At 43.6% G+C, this 17,826-nt stretch overlaps 1 protein-coding gene across 1 annotated transcript in view; it reads right to left on the reverse strand.

Annotated features, from left to right (window-relative positions):
- Positions 1-12,402, reverse strand: part of LYPLAL1 (lysophospholipase like 1) — a 42,065-nt gene extending 29,663 nt beyond the window's left edge. Inside the window, exons 1-2 of the mRNA XM_045011385.1 lie at positions 12,123-12,402; positions 7,569-7,668 (exon numbers count right to left, since the gene is read on the reverse strand). Of these exons, the coding sequence (XP_044867320.1) occupies positions 7,569-7,668; positions 12,123-12,207 (185 nt within the window). The 5' untranslated portion in view covers positions 12,208-12,402. The remainder of the gene's footprint in view (positions 1-7,568; positions 7,669-12,122) is intronic.
- Positions 12,403-17,826: the final 5,424 nt, after the last annotated feature.

Consider the following 17,826-nt stretch of genomic DNA (forward strand, 5'->3'; position numbering starts at 1 on the left):
AAAATTTAGTGCAATTTAATGTCAAGAACAAAAGCTAAACAGGAACGTGTCTGAAGTACTTGTCATTGGAAGGGTTTGTTTTGTTTTATAAAAGAACATTAAAATGAGGCCCTGCATGTCACCAGTATTCAGAGCCAATCAAAAAAATCTAGCGCCACATCAGTAATGGATGAAGCTATCATTGGATGACTGTTTGGTAGTACATTCCCACTTCTTAAAGGACAAGTACCAATTAAAAAAATCCAACATGGCACTAATTGGCAGCCATCTTGGTAGTCACAACATATACATCAAGGAATGAGGGCCAAATCCTGCAAGGTGCTCAGTGCCCTCAACTGGTGTCTTCAGTCAACTTCTTCATTCAGATGACTTCTATATTTAATCATCTTCTGATATCAACATGTCTATTGACACCTGAAGCCAGAAAGCAGTTTCGGCCCTCAGCACCTCAAATGAAATACCCCAGAAGATACAATGGTAAGGATGTACAAGGAAGTTGCTGTCCATGTTAAACCTGTTCTAGGGACTGAAGGCCCTCAGTCTCCAAGGTGGTTAATCTAATTCCTTATACCAGAATTATTTCCATATATGTACATATATTTTAAAGTAAAACAAATTTTAAAATTATACTTTGTTTTTAGCAACTGAGAGCCAGCCATATTATAGACTTCTTTTTTTTTTTTAAAGCAGGCAACTCAGATATTTGAAGGCAGTCAGCTTCCATTACAGAAGAGTGTAATAATAATAATAATAATAATAAAAGATAATCTCTCTCTGGGTTTTTTAAACTTTCTATAGAATAACAAAATTAGACCCCTTCTACAGACTGGCTAAAAACAATGATAAAAACTGATATAATTTATTTAGCATCTTATTGCTTTCATCCCTATTATATAAGGCTTTTCCCTGAAGAGTTTTACTCTTGGGGGAATTCTACACCACTGCTGCGCAGCAGAAAATTCCCCCCCCCACCCCGCAGATTCTCTTTACTTTCCGCAGAAAATGATTTTTGTGGGGAAGCAAAGAGAAGCTGCATCAGTTCTCACTCACCCCTCCCCAGCAGCTCAGACATGTCTGTTTGGGCAGCCGAGAGAGAGGTAAATCACTGTGGGGAGGGAGGTGTGGGGATGCCTCCCCTTCCACCTCTCCCTTCCCTTCCCTGCACAGAGCTGCGAGTGCTGGGTTAGATCAACCCCCAGAAACTTCGCCGGCTGCAGAAGCTCTACACAGTGTGTGTGTGGGGGGGGGGGGCAGGGGTGAGAGGCTCAGTGGGGGGCTGGCTGTGGGGGGGGCTGGATGTACAGAGGTTGGGCGGACAGGGGGAGCAGTTCCCTGTACAGTGATTCCTCCCCCCTCATCTGTGCACCCAGAGCCCCCCGCATTCAGAACCCCCCCACTGAGCCCACCAAACTCCCCACCCTGCTGAGCCTCACCCCCCGCATCAGGAGCCCACCGCACCCAGAACCCCCTCCCCGAGCCCCCACCCTGCTGAGCCTCACCCCCCGCATCATGACCTCCCATACCCAGACCCCCACCCCACTGAACCCCAACCAGCTGCACCTGACCCTCCCACCAAGTCCCACTCCCCCAAGCCCTAAGCACCTTCACTTGGACTCCCCTGCAGAGTCCCATTCCCCCTGCACCTAGTACCCAGCACCGAGCTCCTGTGCATCCAGATTCCTCCCCGTACTCAGACCCCACACAAGCAGCCTGCACCCAGACTGTGCCACACAGAACCCTGGTATTCTTGGGGGAATTCTGTGCCAAAAAATTTAAAAAATTAAAATCTGCAAAGTTCTGCAAAATAACACAGTAACACAATAACAGTGTAATCACACCATCTTCAATTATTTTGGTAATTTATTTCAAAATACTTGTCAGCAAACAATTGAAAATGGTGTGATTGTGTTATTTTAAACAAATAAAATACACTTATTTTTGCAGAATTTTAAAATATTTTGCGCAGAATTTTCAATTTTTTGGTGCAGAATTCCCTAAGGAGTAGAATTTGCCTTGTATCATTCCTCAATCAACACTAAATCATTTTATATTTTAAAATCTAATCAAGCAGGATGAATATGTTTTTAGGATTTTATTCTGGAGTATGTTCTTTAGTTGCTCTAAAGGAGCTCAGTCTCTGATATTTAGCGTTAAGGGTGATGGGGTGAGTTAAGCCCCAGTATCTCCTATAGGAAATAGGAAGGGAAAAAACAATTATTTCAGTGCTGGAATAAAACAAATTTAAAAAAAAAATTCCATGACAGCATGATAAAAATTATACAAGTTCTACTCCTTGTCAGGTCCCTTAAAAATTCAGGCAACATTTATAGGCATGCCTAACTTCTGAAGCTTCTTTTTGCTTTTAATCATTTGGGCCAAAACTGCCAATAAGCATTATGCTCTGATGCACAACTGTGGATTGCTAACCTGCTCAGAACTATATGGATGTCAACAGAGCTCCACTAAGACACAACCATCCCCTTATAGGTTATCAACCACAGCATCAGGGCCTTAGTATATTTGGACACGTACTATTGGATAATTTAAGGCCTGATTTTCAGAGGTACTGAAAACCTTAACTGATGCTCAGTACCACCAAAAAAGAAAAAAAAAATCAGGCCATATATTTAGGTTCCTAAATATGGATTGAGGAGCCTAACATTTGTCACTCCAATTTGATATTTTTGGCCTTGATTTTTCTTTTCTATGGAAAGAGGGAAAAGAAACCATTACAGACTTTACAAAGTGTATAACATGCATTAGATTTAAACACCAAAATAACTTTTGCTTGGCCAATATAGGTTTTTGTTATTTACATTGCAACCAGTAAAGCACACTTTTACAAACTTCCTTTGTTTGTACATAGCTCCAAACAGTGGCAAGCATTACTGTACTTAAGTGCATCTGTTTTATTTCACTGTGTCAGTTAATGGTGCTTAACAGGAACAAGGGGGCTGTAAAGCAATATTCTATAATGTACTTCTCAGTTACCAATCAAAGACAAATGCACTACAGGTATTTTTCTTTGGATATATCCCTTTCGCACAAGGAGAACAAGATGGAAAAATCATGCTAAAAGCTGCAAATTTGAATCAAATCATGCTTGACCTCAGTTTGCTTTGGAAAAGAATAAGGAGAGTAATCTTGACTGAAACAGGGCAACTATTTATTCATACCTTTTACATTACAATCTAGAATCTTTCTTTACATGCATCTTTACAGATATCTTACAAGCTGTGTGCAAGTAAAAAATAGCTCATTGGAAAATCATAACATGTACTGATTAATCATGTATAATGTTGCCTATAGCTGTCGTTATCTACAAAAATAAAATAATAGGTCAAGATTGTGGCTTTGGACACGCTGGAATGGGAAAGTGGAATTTTAGTGGCCAAATAGATGTGGCCTGAGGCATTTTGCCCACATAGGACACACACAGAAAGACTGAAGGAGGAACATTACAGAAGTTAATTCTAGCAAACCTGTATCTACTGCCAATATTCATGCAGAAGATGGAGCCTTTTGGGCCCCACGGATAACACAAGCTGCACACTTAGCCTAGTTGCCAAGGGAGCAGTATGTTGTTTGAATAAAATCATGCCCATGGTGGAGCTGACCTATTGAACTACCTCCCTTAAATCCCTCCATAAAACACAATTCTTCCACAAAGATTTTCAGCAATGGCCTGTGCAAGTTTTCTCCACAACCCCGAGTTGTTCTCATCCATGGACAATGAGTCAGTTATGTTGCATGCATAATAACTAGCCTGTAAACTCCTTGGGTCAAGGACTGTTTCTATATAGATATGTGATGAGCCAAACAAAATCTTGACTGTCTTTTTGTCCTGTGTTTGTCCAGAACCTAGCACAATGGGATACCGGCCCATGATTAGAGTTCCTAGGAGGTGCTACCATAATAAAAATTATTATTATTATTAATAATACGGTACTTGTTTTTGTACCACCTGAACCAATTCAATGAAAACTCTCTCAAACTTCTGGTCCTTGAAAGCCTACACGAGACGTCACAAACCCCACCCCATATACATATTTAGGACAAAAGCTTTCAAACACTGGTACCTAAAATTCATACCTCAATCCATATTTAGGCCCAAAAAATACTTACACATATGCTTCAGTCTCACTGACTTCAATGGAAATGCTTTCCTGAATGAGGTCATCAGACACTCAAATAAGTGGCCTGATTTTTCAAAGGTGTTTGGCTTATCTCTGAGTATCAAGCCATTTATTTGGATAGTTAAATATGGATTTAAATGCCTAGCTTTAACCAGTCAAGTCTGAACATGCTGGCCCTGGCTTGTAAGCTCCTCAGGGCAAATACCATTAGCTCCCTCTATTTCCTGTATATATACACCCCTAAGCACATTGTGGCACTTTACTGTGACGAAACAAATAATAATGGGGCTTGCAAATGCAGGCACCTGTGATGAGGAAGCTGGACTCAATTTTTATTGATTCTGTGCCCAATTATTCTAAATTAAAAACCAAAGCAACCTTGTGATTGAAATGTTTTAATTTCCAGTGCTGTCACCAACAGCTGAAGATGATGCTTTCATTGCTCCTAACTATATATTTACTACAAGGCAAATTCTCCTACCAGTCACACAGGACTATTGTTCGTCAGAACCAGTGTGATATTACGTATAGCAAAGTGTTTGGATAGTTCTGGTAATAGATTTATGGGAACAATTATAGGTATGGACATGGGCGCCAACTTATATGGGCTCCTGGGGCTTTAGCCCCAGGAATATTCACAGACAGGGGCTCTGCTCCAGCAATATTTGGAGCTAGGTTTCTCCCCTGCTCTGTGCTGCTGGCAGCCCAGAGCCCTTTAAATCTCAGCCGCAGCTGGGAGTCAGAGGGCTCTGGGCTGCCTGCAACCGCGGGGAACCCAGAGCCTTTTAAATCCCAGCCGCAGCCGGGAATCAGAGGGCTCTGGGCTCCCTGCCGCAGCGGGCAGCCCAGAGCCCTCTGATTCCCGGCCGCGGCTGGGATTTAAAAGGCTCTGGGCTCCCCGCCGCAGCGGGCAGCCCAGAGCCCTCTGATTCCCGGCCGCGGCTGGGATTTAAAGGGCTCTGGGCTCCCCGCCGCAGCGGGCAGCCCAGAGCCCTCTGATTCCCGGCCGCCGCTGGGATTTAAAAGGCTCTGGGCTCCCCGCCGCAGCGGGCAGCCCAGAGCCCTCTGATTCCCGGCCGCGGCTGGGATTTAAAGGGCTCTGGGCTCCCCGCCGCAGCGGGCAGCCCAGAGCCCTCTGATTCCCGGCCATGGCTGGGATTTAAAAGGCTCTGGGCTCCCCGCCGCAGCGGGCAGCCCAGAGCCCTGTAAATCCCAGCCGCGGCTGAGATTTTAAGGGCTGCGGGCTCCCTGCGGTTGCAGGCAGCCCTGATCCCTTTAAATCCCAGCCGCGGCTGAGATTTAAAGGGGTCTGGGCTCCCAACCGCAGCGGGCAGCCCAGAGCCCTCTGATTCCCGGCCGTGGCTGGGATTTAAAAGGCTCTGGGCTGCCCGCCGCAGCGGGCAGCCCAGAGCCCTTTAAATCCCAGCCGCGGCTGAGATTTTAAGGGCTGCGGGCTCCCTGCGGTTGCAGGCAGCCCTGATCCCTTTAAATCCCAGCCGCAGCTGAGATTTAAAGGGGTCTGGGCTCCCAACCGCAGCGGGCAGCGCAGAGCCCTCTGATTCCCTGCCGCGGCTGGGATTTAAAAGGCTCTGGGAAAGGCTCTGGGCTCCCCGCGGTTGCAGGCAGCCCAGAGCCCTTTGAATCCCAGCCCCTGTCCGCTGATTGCCCCCTCCCAAGACCCCTACCCCAACTGCCCCCCAGGACCTCCACCCCCTATCTAAGCACCACTGGTCCTTGTTCCCCGATTACCCCCTCCCGAGACCCCTGCCCCTAACTGCCCCTTGGGACCTCAGCCCCTATCTAAGCCTCCCTTCTCCTTGTCCCCAACTGCCCCCTCCTGAGACCCCACCCAACTCCCCCCCCAGGACCGCACCCCCTACCTGTCCCCTGATAAACCTCCTAGACTCCCATGCCTATCCTCTGACTGCCCCTTCGAACCTCTGCCCCATCCAATCCCCCCTGCTCCTTGTCCCTTGACTGCCCCCCGGAACTCCCTACCTGTTCTCCAACCCCCAAACCGCTTACTGTGCCACTCAGACCAGCGTATCTGGCTCCGTGCAGCTCCAGACAGTTGCTGCCATGCTCCCCCATGGAGCCCACAGCCCTCTCCCACCCCCAGCACCTGCCTTCCAGATTTGAACACCTCAAAATTCAGGAGTGCTCAAGCTCGGTTTGGGCAGCTTTTACTTCATTTCTCCCAAATCAGTTTCCCCTGCAAGGTGCCAACTGAAGGTGTTGGAGAACAGAGAGATCGGGTGGCCTCCTAATGCCTGGAAAAGAGACAAAGGCCAGAGGAGGGAGTGTCAGTGCCTGTGCAGACTTCCGGGAAGCGCATGGTGTGGAAGGGGATGCTGGGATGCTTTGGAACAACTCCATACAAAGCCAGTCAGGACTCTGGGGGAGCCTCCTCTCTCGGAGCATACTGTCTCCAGGGCAAGAAGCTTACACCTTCCTGGGTCTGACCTCGGAGCATTCAGCATGCCCTTCCACACCATGCACTTTCCAAAGTGAGTGTGCCCAGGCTGGTCCTGGGGCAACCAGAGGGCCCTGCATCCCAACTCCGCAGTCAGATGTGACTCTCAGCCAGACAGTAAAACAGAAGATTTATTAGATGACGGGAACACAGTTTAAACAGAGCTTGTTGGTACAGAAAACAGAACCCCTCTGTCAGGTCCATCTTGGCGGGTGGGGAGCCCAGAACCAAGTTCTGGGTCTCTCTCCATTTCCCCAGCCAGCTCCAAACTGACACTCCCTCCTCTGGCCTCTGTCTCTCTTCCGGACAAGGAGGCCACCTGATCTCTTTGTCCCCAACACCTTCAGTTGGCATCTTGCAGAGGAAACTGAGGCACCCACACAGTATTCAGAGAAAATATTAAGAACATTCCCACTTCATCACAACAGGTGCAACAAAATATAATACTGTATATTGAAGTAGGCAAGTGCTGCTTCTGACTTTCCACTTTTAATTGACCCTTGTAATCTTGTGGCACTGACGCGTTGTAGCTTCATTTTATATCGGCTTACAGGGCAGGAGCGGGGGGGCACCACCATTTTGAGCCCCACCAAAAATTATACAAACCTGCCGCCTATGGGTATGGAGGTAGTCTAGAGTATGATTTAATAAAACATGGTTACAACATGTCAGAGAAAAATCCCTATCTATATTATTCTTGTGAATAATTCAATTGTAATGCGGACAGGGCTTTAATGTAAATTAGAAGAGTGTGTCCTACATAAAATCTCATGCATTTAAAAATAGGGTCCTCTGGTTGCAAAGCATTATTGAGCTCCAAGTATCACCAAAAAAAAGTACAGAAAGAATTGCAAAAACAAAGCAGTACCTGTACCCAAAGGTATAAAAATATTTTCACAAATGATTTTGTCACAAGATTAGAGGACTTAGTCTTAGTAGTAAAAGGCATTGCACAATACCTGGCAGGAGCTGTTGGATAAATTACTTTTATATGTTGGAAAACCAAATCCTGATTCAGAACTTGTTTGATCCATGCTCTTACTCCTGGGCCAGTGTCACCTGCATAATACAAACACACAGGAAATGATATTCCACATATTTATAGGTAGCACCATACAGTGCCAAAAATGTTTATACCTGAAATTCACTTCATTTATAAACTGAATCCTGCAAGCTGCTCAGCAACTTCTAAAAGTACTAAGAACCCTCAACCCCCTTTGAAAACAGGACGTACTCAACACCTCTCTGATCACACTCTTAAAGGGGCTACACACTATAGCTTTTATAAACATTTTGCTACAGCACTACTGCCATGGATTTCCCAATTGGCCACAAAAATTGGGAAATGTGTCTTCCTTATAACCTAGATAATTATCCACTAATAGTAAAGTGATAAAAAACCCACAGGGGAATGCAAGAAAATGCAAAGTAAAAAAAACAAACCAAAAAGCTTGTCAGTTGGTGACCTCACTTAAAAAAATGCAACTTATTAGTTTCATTTTTTTTAAATTACAAAGGTTTAAATGAACAGTCCTCAAAATGTAGTTGAAAATAATAACAGTATAATTAAATGTGATGTTTTTATTAGAAATAAACTAAAATCTCAGATCCAAATTCCCCTGAACTCTTGGTAAAAAGAAGTTCAAAATATGAACCTAGATCCAAACATCTGGCTCCTAGAATTATGACAGGCTGATCAAAATCCTAAATCCAAACCAGTCCATTTCTTAGAGTTGGCTGAGATCAGGGTCTGAATTTTGTAGCTCCGGCGAACACTCAACAACAGTTTAGTCCATGATCCTACAAACAGGTCCACATGTGTGGATCCTTGCAGATTCAATGTTTTCAAAGTGCCTTACAAACATCAAACAAATATTCATTTTCTCCTCCTTTAAAGCTCTTATCTTCAGTGAACATCTGCAGTGTTCTCAATGTATAACTCGAGTTTTGCCCCTAACCTATCCAACTCTCATCCAAACACACAAAAATGTCTAACTTGAGTTAAGTGTTTCTTTAAATTGGAGCTAGCTGACCAGTCAGGGAAGTGGGTTGAAGCTCTAAGGGTACTGACACTCCAGCAAATAAAGCAATGGGGAAGCAGCATCTTGAGTTACAGAAACTGATCAGTGGCTAATCTAATCACTCTGTGCTACTAATCCAAATCACTGTGTACTTGAAGTGTTGTTTTACAGTATAGTCATTCTCAATGGAGTCAGGCTAACCTGAGTGAGATAACTCCAGTGTATTCACTCAAGGTAACTGTTGCACTGAAGACAAGTCCTTGCCTGGAAAAGGCTTTTTATTGCTTTAGGTTTCAACAAAGAAAGCCCCCGAGACACGATTTACAAAATAAAATGTAAATAAATACTACTAGGATTATGCTTCAGTTAATGAATGGAAGGCAAAAGGACCCTGTCCTGCCACTGCTTACTTCCAAGCACAAAATGTACTATGAATAGCCCTATTTATGTCAAATCACAAATAACTCACAGTAGTAAGTGCTAGCCTCAATAGTAAGTCTTTCCAGGATTGGGCCCAAGAATTGTACACTGTTTATTTTGACTTTGCCGTTTAAAAAAAAATCTATATACAAATTAAAGACATAACTAGGAATCCATTGTGGATTTATTCCTGCAAACATGCTCATGAGTAACTTTAATCGTGTGACTAGTTTAGGCTGGAATCGAAGCAAATCTAGTTTTCAATAGTCAAATTTGGAACAGATGGGTTTTCTAAGATGCACTATTAAAAAAATACGTTTAAAAGCTTGAAAATAAAATTCCTTTCCCTACAAATATCTGTCCTTCATTAGAGAACATAAGCCTTGATTCTGCAAATCAAAATTATGCATGCATGCTTATAAGCATTTGCAGGATTGGGGCCATAGATCTTTATATGTTTTCTTTGTGATACAGGAGATATCATCATTATCCCCCTTTCTCTACTGACATTTCAGCTTTGAGTGTCAGCAGGAGCATGCATAAAGCTGGGAATCAGAGCTTGTACACACTACCACTTATGTCAGTATAACTTATTTTGGTCAGGGGTGTGAATAAGCTTCAGTTCCCTGAGCGGCTTAAGTTACACCGACCTAAGCTCCGGTGTGGACAGCACTATATAGTTGGCAGGAGAACACAGCTACTGCCTCTCGCAAACATGGTTTTATTATACTGACGAGCTCTCTCCCATCGGCATAGAGCATCTTCTAGCGTAGACTAGCGGCTATAGTGCTTCCAGTCTATTCGAAGAGCTTGCAGAAGACTTGTTAGTTAAGAGACTTTGACCCTCACATACCAACTGTCATCATCGCCCTAACAATGTCATAATTACCAGGGCTCCCATTTGGATGCAACTAATTTCTGTTATGTAAAAAGCACACATCAAAAAGTGCTGGACTTCAGACATTTTTACATACTATTTTAACACTATCTTGTCTTCTGAACAGTACTAAGAAGAATGAATAATGCACAACCAATTCAGTTTCAGGAACCTATTTCAAAGCCTGTAGCTAAAATCAGCTAGCTGTGGTACCGATTGCTACCTTTTCCTTTTAAAATTAAAACACAAGTTTTAATTTCCCTTTCCACCATGAGTGGCCAAACTTCTCCAACCTTCCATGTCTCTCTCAGACACATACACAGAGTTGAGTATCTGTCTACAGAATGATTACAGATTTAAGGCCTGACTCCAGACCACTGCTTTTCTTGCTGAACTACTATATTTCTTGATGCTAACACTGGATTTACTGCATGGGGAGTTCTCCGCTACCTTCCCATTCAATCTGGGGTCAACTCGTCGTCTTATTACAATTAGCTGGTGGCAACCATTAAGAAAAAAAATGGATTCATGGGATTGCCACTCAGCTGTTGCTCTGTCCGGAGGGCATCAATGCAGTGTAACATGCCAGCCCATTCTAAAATAATGGGCTACCCTTGCTTTGGAACCCACCCTGCAGAACTGTTAAATAAAACCAGATAAAAGTGCACTCTTACTTTTCCTTACAGCTCCATTGTAAATATTATGAGTAGAGTTATAACAAAAATGAAAAATTGTACAATTCTTAAACCACTTGTGGAATCAACTTCTAACCATAATCTTCCCCCACTTCTACAAAATAAGAGGAAATTATTTCCTTCAGCATTAAAATATTAGAGTTAACAGGAGAAGCTGAGCATATTGTATTAACTCCCCTTCATTTGTATGCTTTGTGAAATCAAAACAGTTTTGACAGTCCTGGTTTAATAAACTAAATTCAAACTGGATTATAAAAATAAAAACACATATGAGTACTTTGTCAAATCAAATATAAACATCATGCTTATACATATGTATCAGTAAAAAAACTTTAAGAGATCTAATTCAAGCACTGACAGATGCCTGTAGACACAACAGAATGGATTCCTAAAGCCTTAATCCAGCAAATACTTATGCATACCCTTAATTAATTAGAGACAGTCAATTTCAAGATTACACTTCCATTTGATGTTATTTTTTTTAACGTAATGTTGTTACAAACAATACCTAAAATGACTATAACGTATAATGGAGGAAATTATTTTTTCGGTTTGTTCACTCTGTGCAATTAAAAAGCATTTTTGTATAGTCAGTTTAACCGTTTCACCTGTCTGGTCAGGTAGGAACTGGGTTGGGGATTTTAGAAGCATTGACATGATACAGGAGCACCAGTCCCACTTAGATTTAGGCACTTTTGAAAATGTCACCCCGTTCCTGTAAATTTTTTGTGCACATAATTTTTTACTTATGAAGGTAATCCCCTGCATGAATTAAGTTACCCATATATCTAAGCCTTGTCTAGCCTAGGATAAATATTATATTCGCTAACACATGTTGAACTGGTCAAGTTAAAGCTAAGGAGGAGCCTCAGCTTTATGTATATATATTAAAATACATCCCACCTTGTCTACACTAGACTTTTAAAATGCATCAGTTAGGATGTTAGCTACCACACTTTTTATCCTAGTCTAGACATGGCCTAAGTGTTTGCAGGATTTGTAGCCTTAGTTTCCCTGTTATTTGTGTGCAGACTGCATCAGGGGAGAGAGAAAAACATTTTTGAAAGGGGAGGAAATTGTGAGTGTAAAACCACTAAAACTAGCATGGGAATTTGGGAGCAGATACAGAACCTCAAACTCATTTTAACTCCGTTTTTTAAATTGTCTAGATTTCAAACTGACAGAGTCCCTCTACTGCCCCTATTGCCATTTTACAGGTGGAGCATGAGGCATGGTGAGGTCAAGGGTCTGATTTTGAGCCCTTACTCACAGGAGCCATCTCATTAAAGGTAGGGGGGGGGGCACTCACATCTGCAAAGCCCTGAGCCTCCTGCCTAAATTCAAGATGGTCCGTACGTCTGCACTAACCACTGCTGGACAACACACCCCTAAGGCCCGAGCTCAGCCACCTCCCTGCAGAGTGGGGCAGGGCCCCCGGGCAGGCCCCAGCCTAGCGCCCCCCTGCAAGTGCCTGGGGACACGGCGCCTTGAGGCCTGCACCTGAGCCGTGCAGCAGGATCACCGAGGCGCGGTGCCTGCCCGCCGGGGACACAACGCTCCGCTGCAGCGCGGCGCGGCCCGCCATGGCCGCGGCTCCCCTCCGCCAAGCGCAGGGCGGGCACCGCTCCCCGTCCCGCGCCGGCGCGGCTCGCTGGCTCGCTCGCTGGCTGGCTGTCTCCGCCCCGCTGCTTAGGTCGCTCGCCGGAGGCTTCGCGTGGAGGTGGGGCGGCCGCGCGCCAGGCTGCGGGTTGTACGTGAGGCGCGCGCCGGGCTGTGGGAGGCCTGAGCCCGCTCTCCCCTTCACAGCGCTCCCGGGAGCTCCCCTAAAGAGCCCCCCCCCCCCCGCGCCCCAAGGCGAGTGTGGCCCACGCAGGGCGGTGCCAGCTTTGCTTCTCGCCAGCAGCTCTGGTTTCATCTGAGCTGCAGCTGCATAGGCACCACCAGTGCCCGTGGTCCCCTCCATAGCTTGCCTAGTCACGTAGGGGTGCCATCTCCGTCACTCCGTGGTACAGAAAAAACCACATCTGGGATGAGCCTGACCCATAAAACTGGAGAGCTGACAGTGGGTACTGAGCATCCTTACTGCTATCCCAGCCAGGCTAGCTACTTCCAACAAAGTGGCAATCCTAACCTAGGGTGGGCATATAATCCGATCCTTTGGATCCCCACGCGCCCTTGTGACTCACTTGCAATAATGGGGTTTGTTATGAACCCAGTTTCCCAAGGGAGCAGAGATCAGGGAAGGCATCCGCTGCAGTGAGCCATTGGAAGGGGAGTTGGTTGGAAAATTCCAAATTGGTGGTGGGGGGAATTGCAAGAAAAGGGACAGATTTTTCACAGAAGTGTCATTTTTTTAATCATCTGTAGCTGCCACTGTGTGGTTTTAAAAAATGGGGTTGTGGAAAAAAGTACAAGTGGCAGGAGGTGAAGAAATGGCAAAGGGACTGTGAGAAGTAGCAGTGCTATCACCACAAGTCCTAGAAGATTAAACGCTAAAGATTCTCATTTTCTCACTAACAGGCACAGAAAGAGAGCACTGATCCTGCGTCCCTGGCTGACCATTGAATTTTTTTTTCTCTCTACTTTGAAAAACAAACCAAAAACAAAACAGGAAATCAGAACCACACTGAACTTTGTTACTGTCATTTTGGATATTTCCCAAGCCCCCTACAAAATAAAGTTTCATGTTGCAAAACAGGTCCCAAAGATCAGCACAGACACCACTATATGTTTAGAACAGGGATGAGCAGGAAAATGATCCAAACTGGGATGCTTAAAGTGCTAACTGTTGTTATTATTAACCCCCGAAGCCGCATTGTGTGTTACATTCAGAATTTTATATGATGGATTCAGGGTTGCCTTTAATAATCTATTAATACTGTTGTTGCAGTTCAGGGCATATTTGACCCCGCTCTCTGTTTTAAGTGCCCCCGTTCAAGTGACAGGCCTTGTGTCTTCACTTCCCTCTGGGGTGGAATCCCATGATTCTCCCACTCATAGGCTATGTCTTCACTAGGAACGCTGCAGCAGTGCTGCTGTAGCACTTCAGTGCAGACACTCATTACAGTGATGGGAGGGTTTCTCCAATTGCTGTAGTTAATCCATCTCCCTCAGAGGTGGTAGGTAGGTTGATGGAAGAATTCTTCTATTGACCTAGCGCTGCCTGTGCTGGGTCAGCTTAACAGTGTTGCTCAGAGGGGTGGATTTTTCACACCCATGCACAACATAGCTGGGACCACCTAACTTTTAATCAGAGGGGTAGCCGTTTTAGTCTGTATCTGTAAAAGCAGCAAAGAGTCCTGTACCTTATAGACTAACGGACGTATTGGAGCATGAGCTTTCGTGGGTGAATACCCACTTCGTCGGATGCAAGGTGATGCATCCAACGAAGTGAGTATTCACCCATGAAAGCTCATGCTCCAATACGTCCGTTAGTCTATAAGGTGCCACAGAACTCTTTGCTGCTCTAACTTTTAATGTAGACCTGGCCTCAGACTAGTTCTTGGACTACAGCCTCCGATGGACCAACCAGGACTAGGTTCAGTCCCTGCAATTCTTCCCTTCAGGTGCTGGTGCATACAGTGACCCAAACAACAGCCTCCATATTGCTTAATCTAAACAGGAACAAAGCATAACAAGAAAAAGATTTTTAACACAACATAAACAGTTTAAACCCATATCTGTCTTACCTAATGCTTTAGGTAAGGCTGGTTTATCCCAGATGCCCCACTTCTTTGATCTGGAGAGGACAGTCAGCATCCATGCAAGCTCTCTCTCTCTCTCCCTTTTCTTCAGGGGTTGCCCTTTTATCTACTCCTAAAGTCTTTGTCAGTGCCCTGTGTCTCTTGAACCTGGTTACACCGTTTTATGTGGTCCACAGGGGACCAGGGGGAGGAACAGGTGTATACTTCTAGAAGATTAATGCAGAGCATCAATTGCTTTGATGTCAGCAAATGGGTCTACATGCAAATATTATCTGCTTTCTAGCTTACATGCTGTCCACTCCTGTTGGGATTAATCCCTTGTAGTTGTATAGGAAACCACACAATAACAATCTAACAGATGGACATACAATATAAAATAATTCAGGCATCACCTACTTCCTTCACAACTATGTGCTCGATATGTTGGTCTGAGTATTGTAAAAATGTTTATTGCATGCATATATTGGGTTAATTCAGTGTCTGGGTGGTCAGGAAATGGACCCAAGAAGATGAAGAATACCCCACAGAGGAGCTCTGCAGCAACACCCAGGATTATTAACTGTAATATTCTATTTCCGCCCGCTGGAGGGCTTCCCAGACTAGCTTTCCTAGAACTCAGTCACATGCATACGCCTCCATGAAGGAGGGAAGATCAAAAGACAGAGAGGGATTTTAAAATACTACACTCTATTGATGGGGGTAGATGGCCCTGGGATGCCTTGAGGAAGCTTCACCTGCCTAGATCTTCATTTCAGGATGGTCAGATTTTAAGTAAAATAAAATGTTATTGTTTTAAAATTCTCTTCTCCCATTATGCTGCGTTCCTGTTGCTACAATTAAACAATACTTGGTTTTAAGAAGCCTGTTTTGAGTTACTATATTCACTACTGGTCACAGTTCCAGTGGGAAGAATTGGAGGTGCTGAACACAGTCTGGCTAGGTGAGCAATTGTGGTTGGTACACAGGGGGCTAAGCCAAAGACCTGGTCTGTGAGTGGGAGAATGCCAGAATTCTGCTCCTGAGAAAGGTGAAGGTGAGAGGGCTGTCACCTGAGAGGGTGCACTTAGAGAGACCAGAGGGGGTCAAAGATGCAGCTAGCGCCAAACCATGAAAGTTGATATGAACCCACCTTTGCTACCAGAACAAATCAAACCCTTGTCACTTCCTTCTATTTGAGACTGGCTCAGAAGCTTTCATTGTTGTTCCCTTTCCTCTGTTTTAATCTATTTATAGAATACATTTTAGGTTTGTGGTTTCTATATTTAGAAATGCCATATGGTAGGCAAACTATGGAGCAAACAGTAAAGGAGGTTTGTTTCTTTCATGTCGCTGTGCAAGTCTGGAAATGTAATTAAGTTTCAGTGTGACCAGGTGTAGTTTTACAGATAAAGGCCCAGTTGGCAAATGAACTGAGGGAGACCAGGTGGTAGAGACTTTGCTTAGTGATTCTTCAAGGCATATCACAAAGTGAGGGACCTAGACAGACCCAACATTGTGAAAGGCCCAATAGACATTGACAATTTTGCCCATCCTTAAAGCCATCCCTGCACATAACTACTTTGTTGCTTTTGATAGCTTTTACTGTTCTGCGGGTCTGAATACCTTGTGAGAAGGCACAGGAGTTCTCGTGTATTACACTGTGTCCCTTGCCTACTTTTATGTAGCATGTATGCTTTCATTGAGGCCATAAGAATATTTTGGTGCTGTATAGATTAACCACTACCATGGTGATTTGAGGTCCATAGCATTCCAATAAGGACAACCAAACAAATCCCAATACTGCCATTTCACTGACCAGGTGCAATGTGATCCAGGGGGTGAATAATGAGTTTACAGTTTAGTTTTGCAGTTCATCATGAAGTATTTGGCAAGCCATAGAGGCACACCTGTTAGTCCTTAAAAATGTAATGAAACCTTAACCCCTTGAGGTAGTGTGTTATTACCTTAACAATGGTTGTGGGTTATGTAGGTGAAATATCAGTGTATGTGTAATATGAAGAACATGTGCTCATATTTCTGTTTGAATTACTCTTTCTTTTACCACCATGGAGTACCATTTCCTAGCATACCTAGGCCATCAAATCTGTGGGCATCACTGTGACTTGCAGTGGCACATGTATATGGCACGCTGCATATCTAAGATATATGCAAATATCTTCACTGTGTATCCAGAAGCATTATGCTGTTCTAAGAGGTATTGTTCCTCTTAATTTTATATTTTAAGAAAACCAGGCTTAGCTCTGGTCACATGTTCTCCCTAGTTCAATAAGTAAATAGAAAAAAACCCAAACCTTTCTGAATTTAATGGAAATTCAATGAATTTACTTTAATGGGCAGAGGACCGAATTCAGTGTTTTGTCAAGCTTTATAAGATTACAGTTGCACAACACAAGAATGCAAAATTCCAGTAAAGTAGTGGTCACAAAGAAAAGAGGCAAATGTAGTGATCAGCATAAAAAGTGAACATTTGCCAACAGTTATTATCTGAGATATTAATTATTTTCTATTCAAAGAACAGAGAAATAATTGTGATATCTCCAATATTGATGTTGTTGATTAATGTTGACTTTTAAAATGGGTTAACCAGGAAACTTCAATCATTATAATAAGACATATTCATATTTTTAATTATCCTTATTTATTAATAACATTACTTCACATTTCATGATTCTGTTTGTGGGTAAATTCTAGTGCTCATAAAAGTGAAGGGTTACCCTGGGCAAAGGTAGGCTATTGCTATCTGACTTAGCTATGTAGAAAAAAAATTGTCTATGTCTCTGTCTCTTGTTTTGCTTTTGTCTGAATTTCAAATAATAGAGGGAAGTCCAGTTATCTTTAGAGGTAGAGAGTTACTCTGTGTCAGTGAGGAAGACTGGATGCCAGAGCCAAACTGAAAAAAAAATAATCTTGGGTTTGTTTGGCAATGTATTGATTTGGCATGTTTTAAATTATTTTTTTTTAAGTTAGAGAGGGGGAGGCACAGTCTTGGCACATGATTTAATTGTTTATTTTTATTAAAAACCAAATTAAAGGCTGTCATTAACTTTCCTTGAAGTCAATGGAAGGATCTCTATGACCTCTGTGGGAAGGCTGTAATATCTTTCAAACTTTAGAGATAACCCAACACAAACAATGGAGGTGGATGCTAGCCCAACTGATTCCCTAGGACACTCTTTCCCTCTCTCCCCCACCCCCAGCACCCAACTGCATTTAAGCAGACCTAAGGTGACCTAGCATTGACAGCACTAGGTCGATGGAAGAATTCTAGCCCGTGGTTTTATCATGGCAATTATGGCCATTGCAAGCATACAGCTTTACTAATCAGGAGAAGGTTAAATTTGAACAGATTATTTTAACAATATAACAATATATAATAATAATCCTCGATAGGTATAGCCACTGTGGTAGTAGTTTGCAAATTGTGTAGGACTGAGCAATTTATACTGCATGTTCTGATGTAAAAAAAAAATTCACTCATACAGACGTGTAATATGTCTTCA

The sequence above is a fragment of the Mauremys mutica genome, chromosome 3, assembly GCF_020497125.1.
Source record: "Mauremys mutica isolate MM-2020 ecotype Southern chromosome 3, ASM2049712v1, whole genome shotgun sequence".
Lineage (NCBI taxonomy): Eukaryota > Metazoa > Chordata > Testudines > Geoemydidae > Mauremys > Mauremys mutica.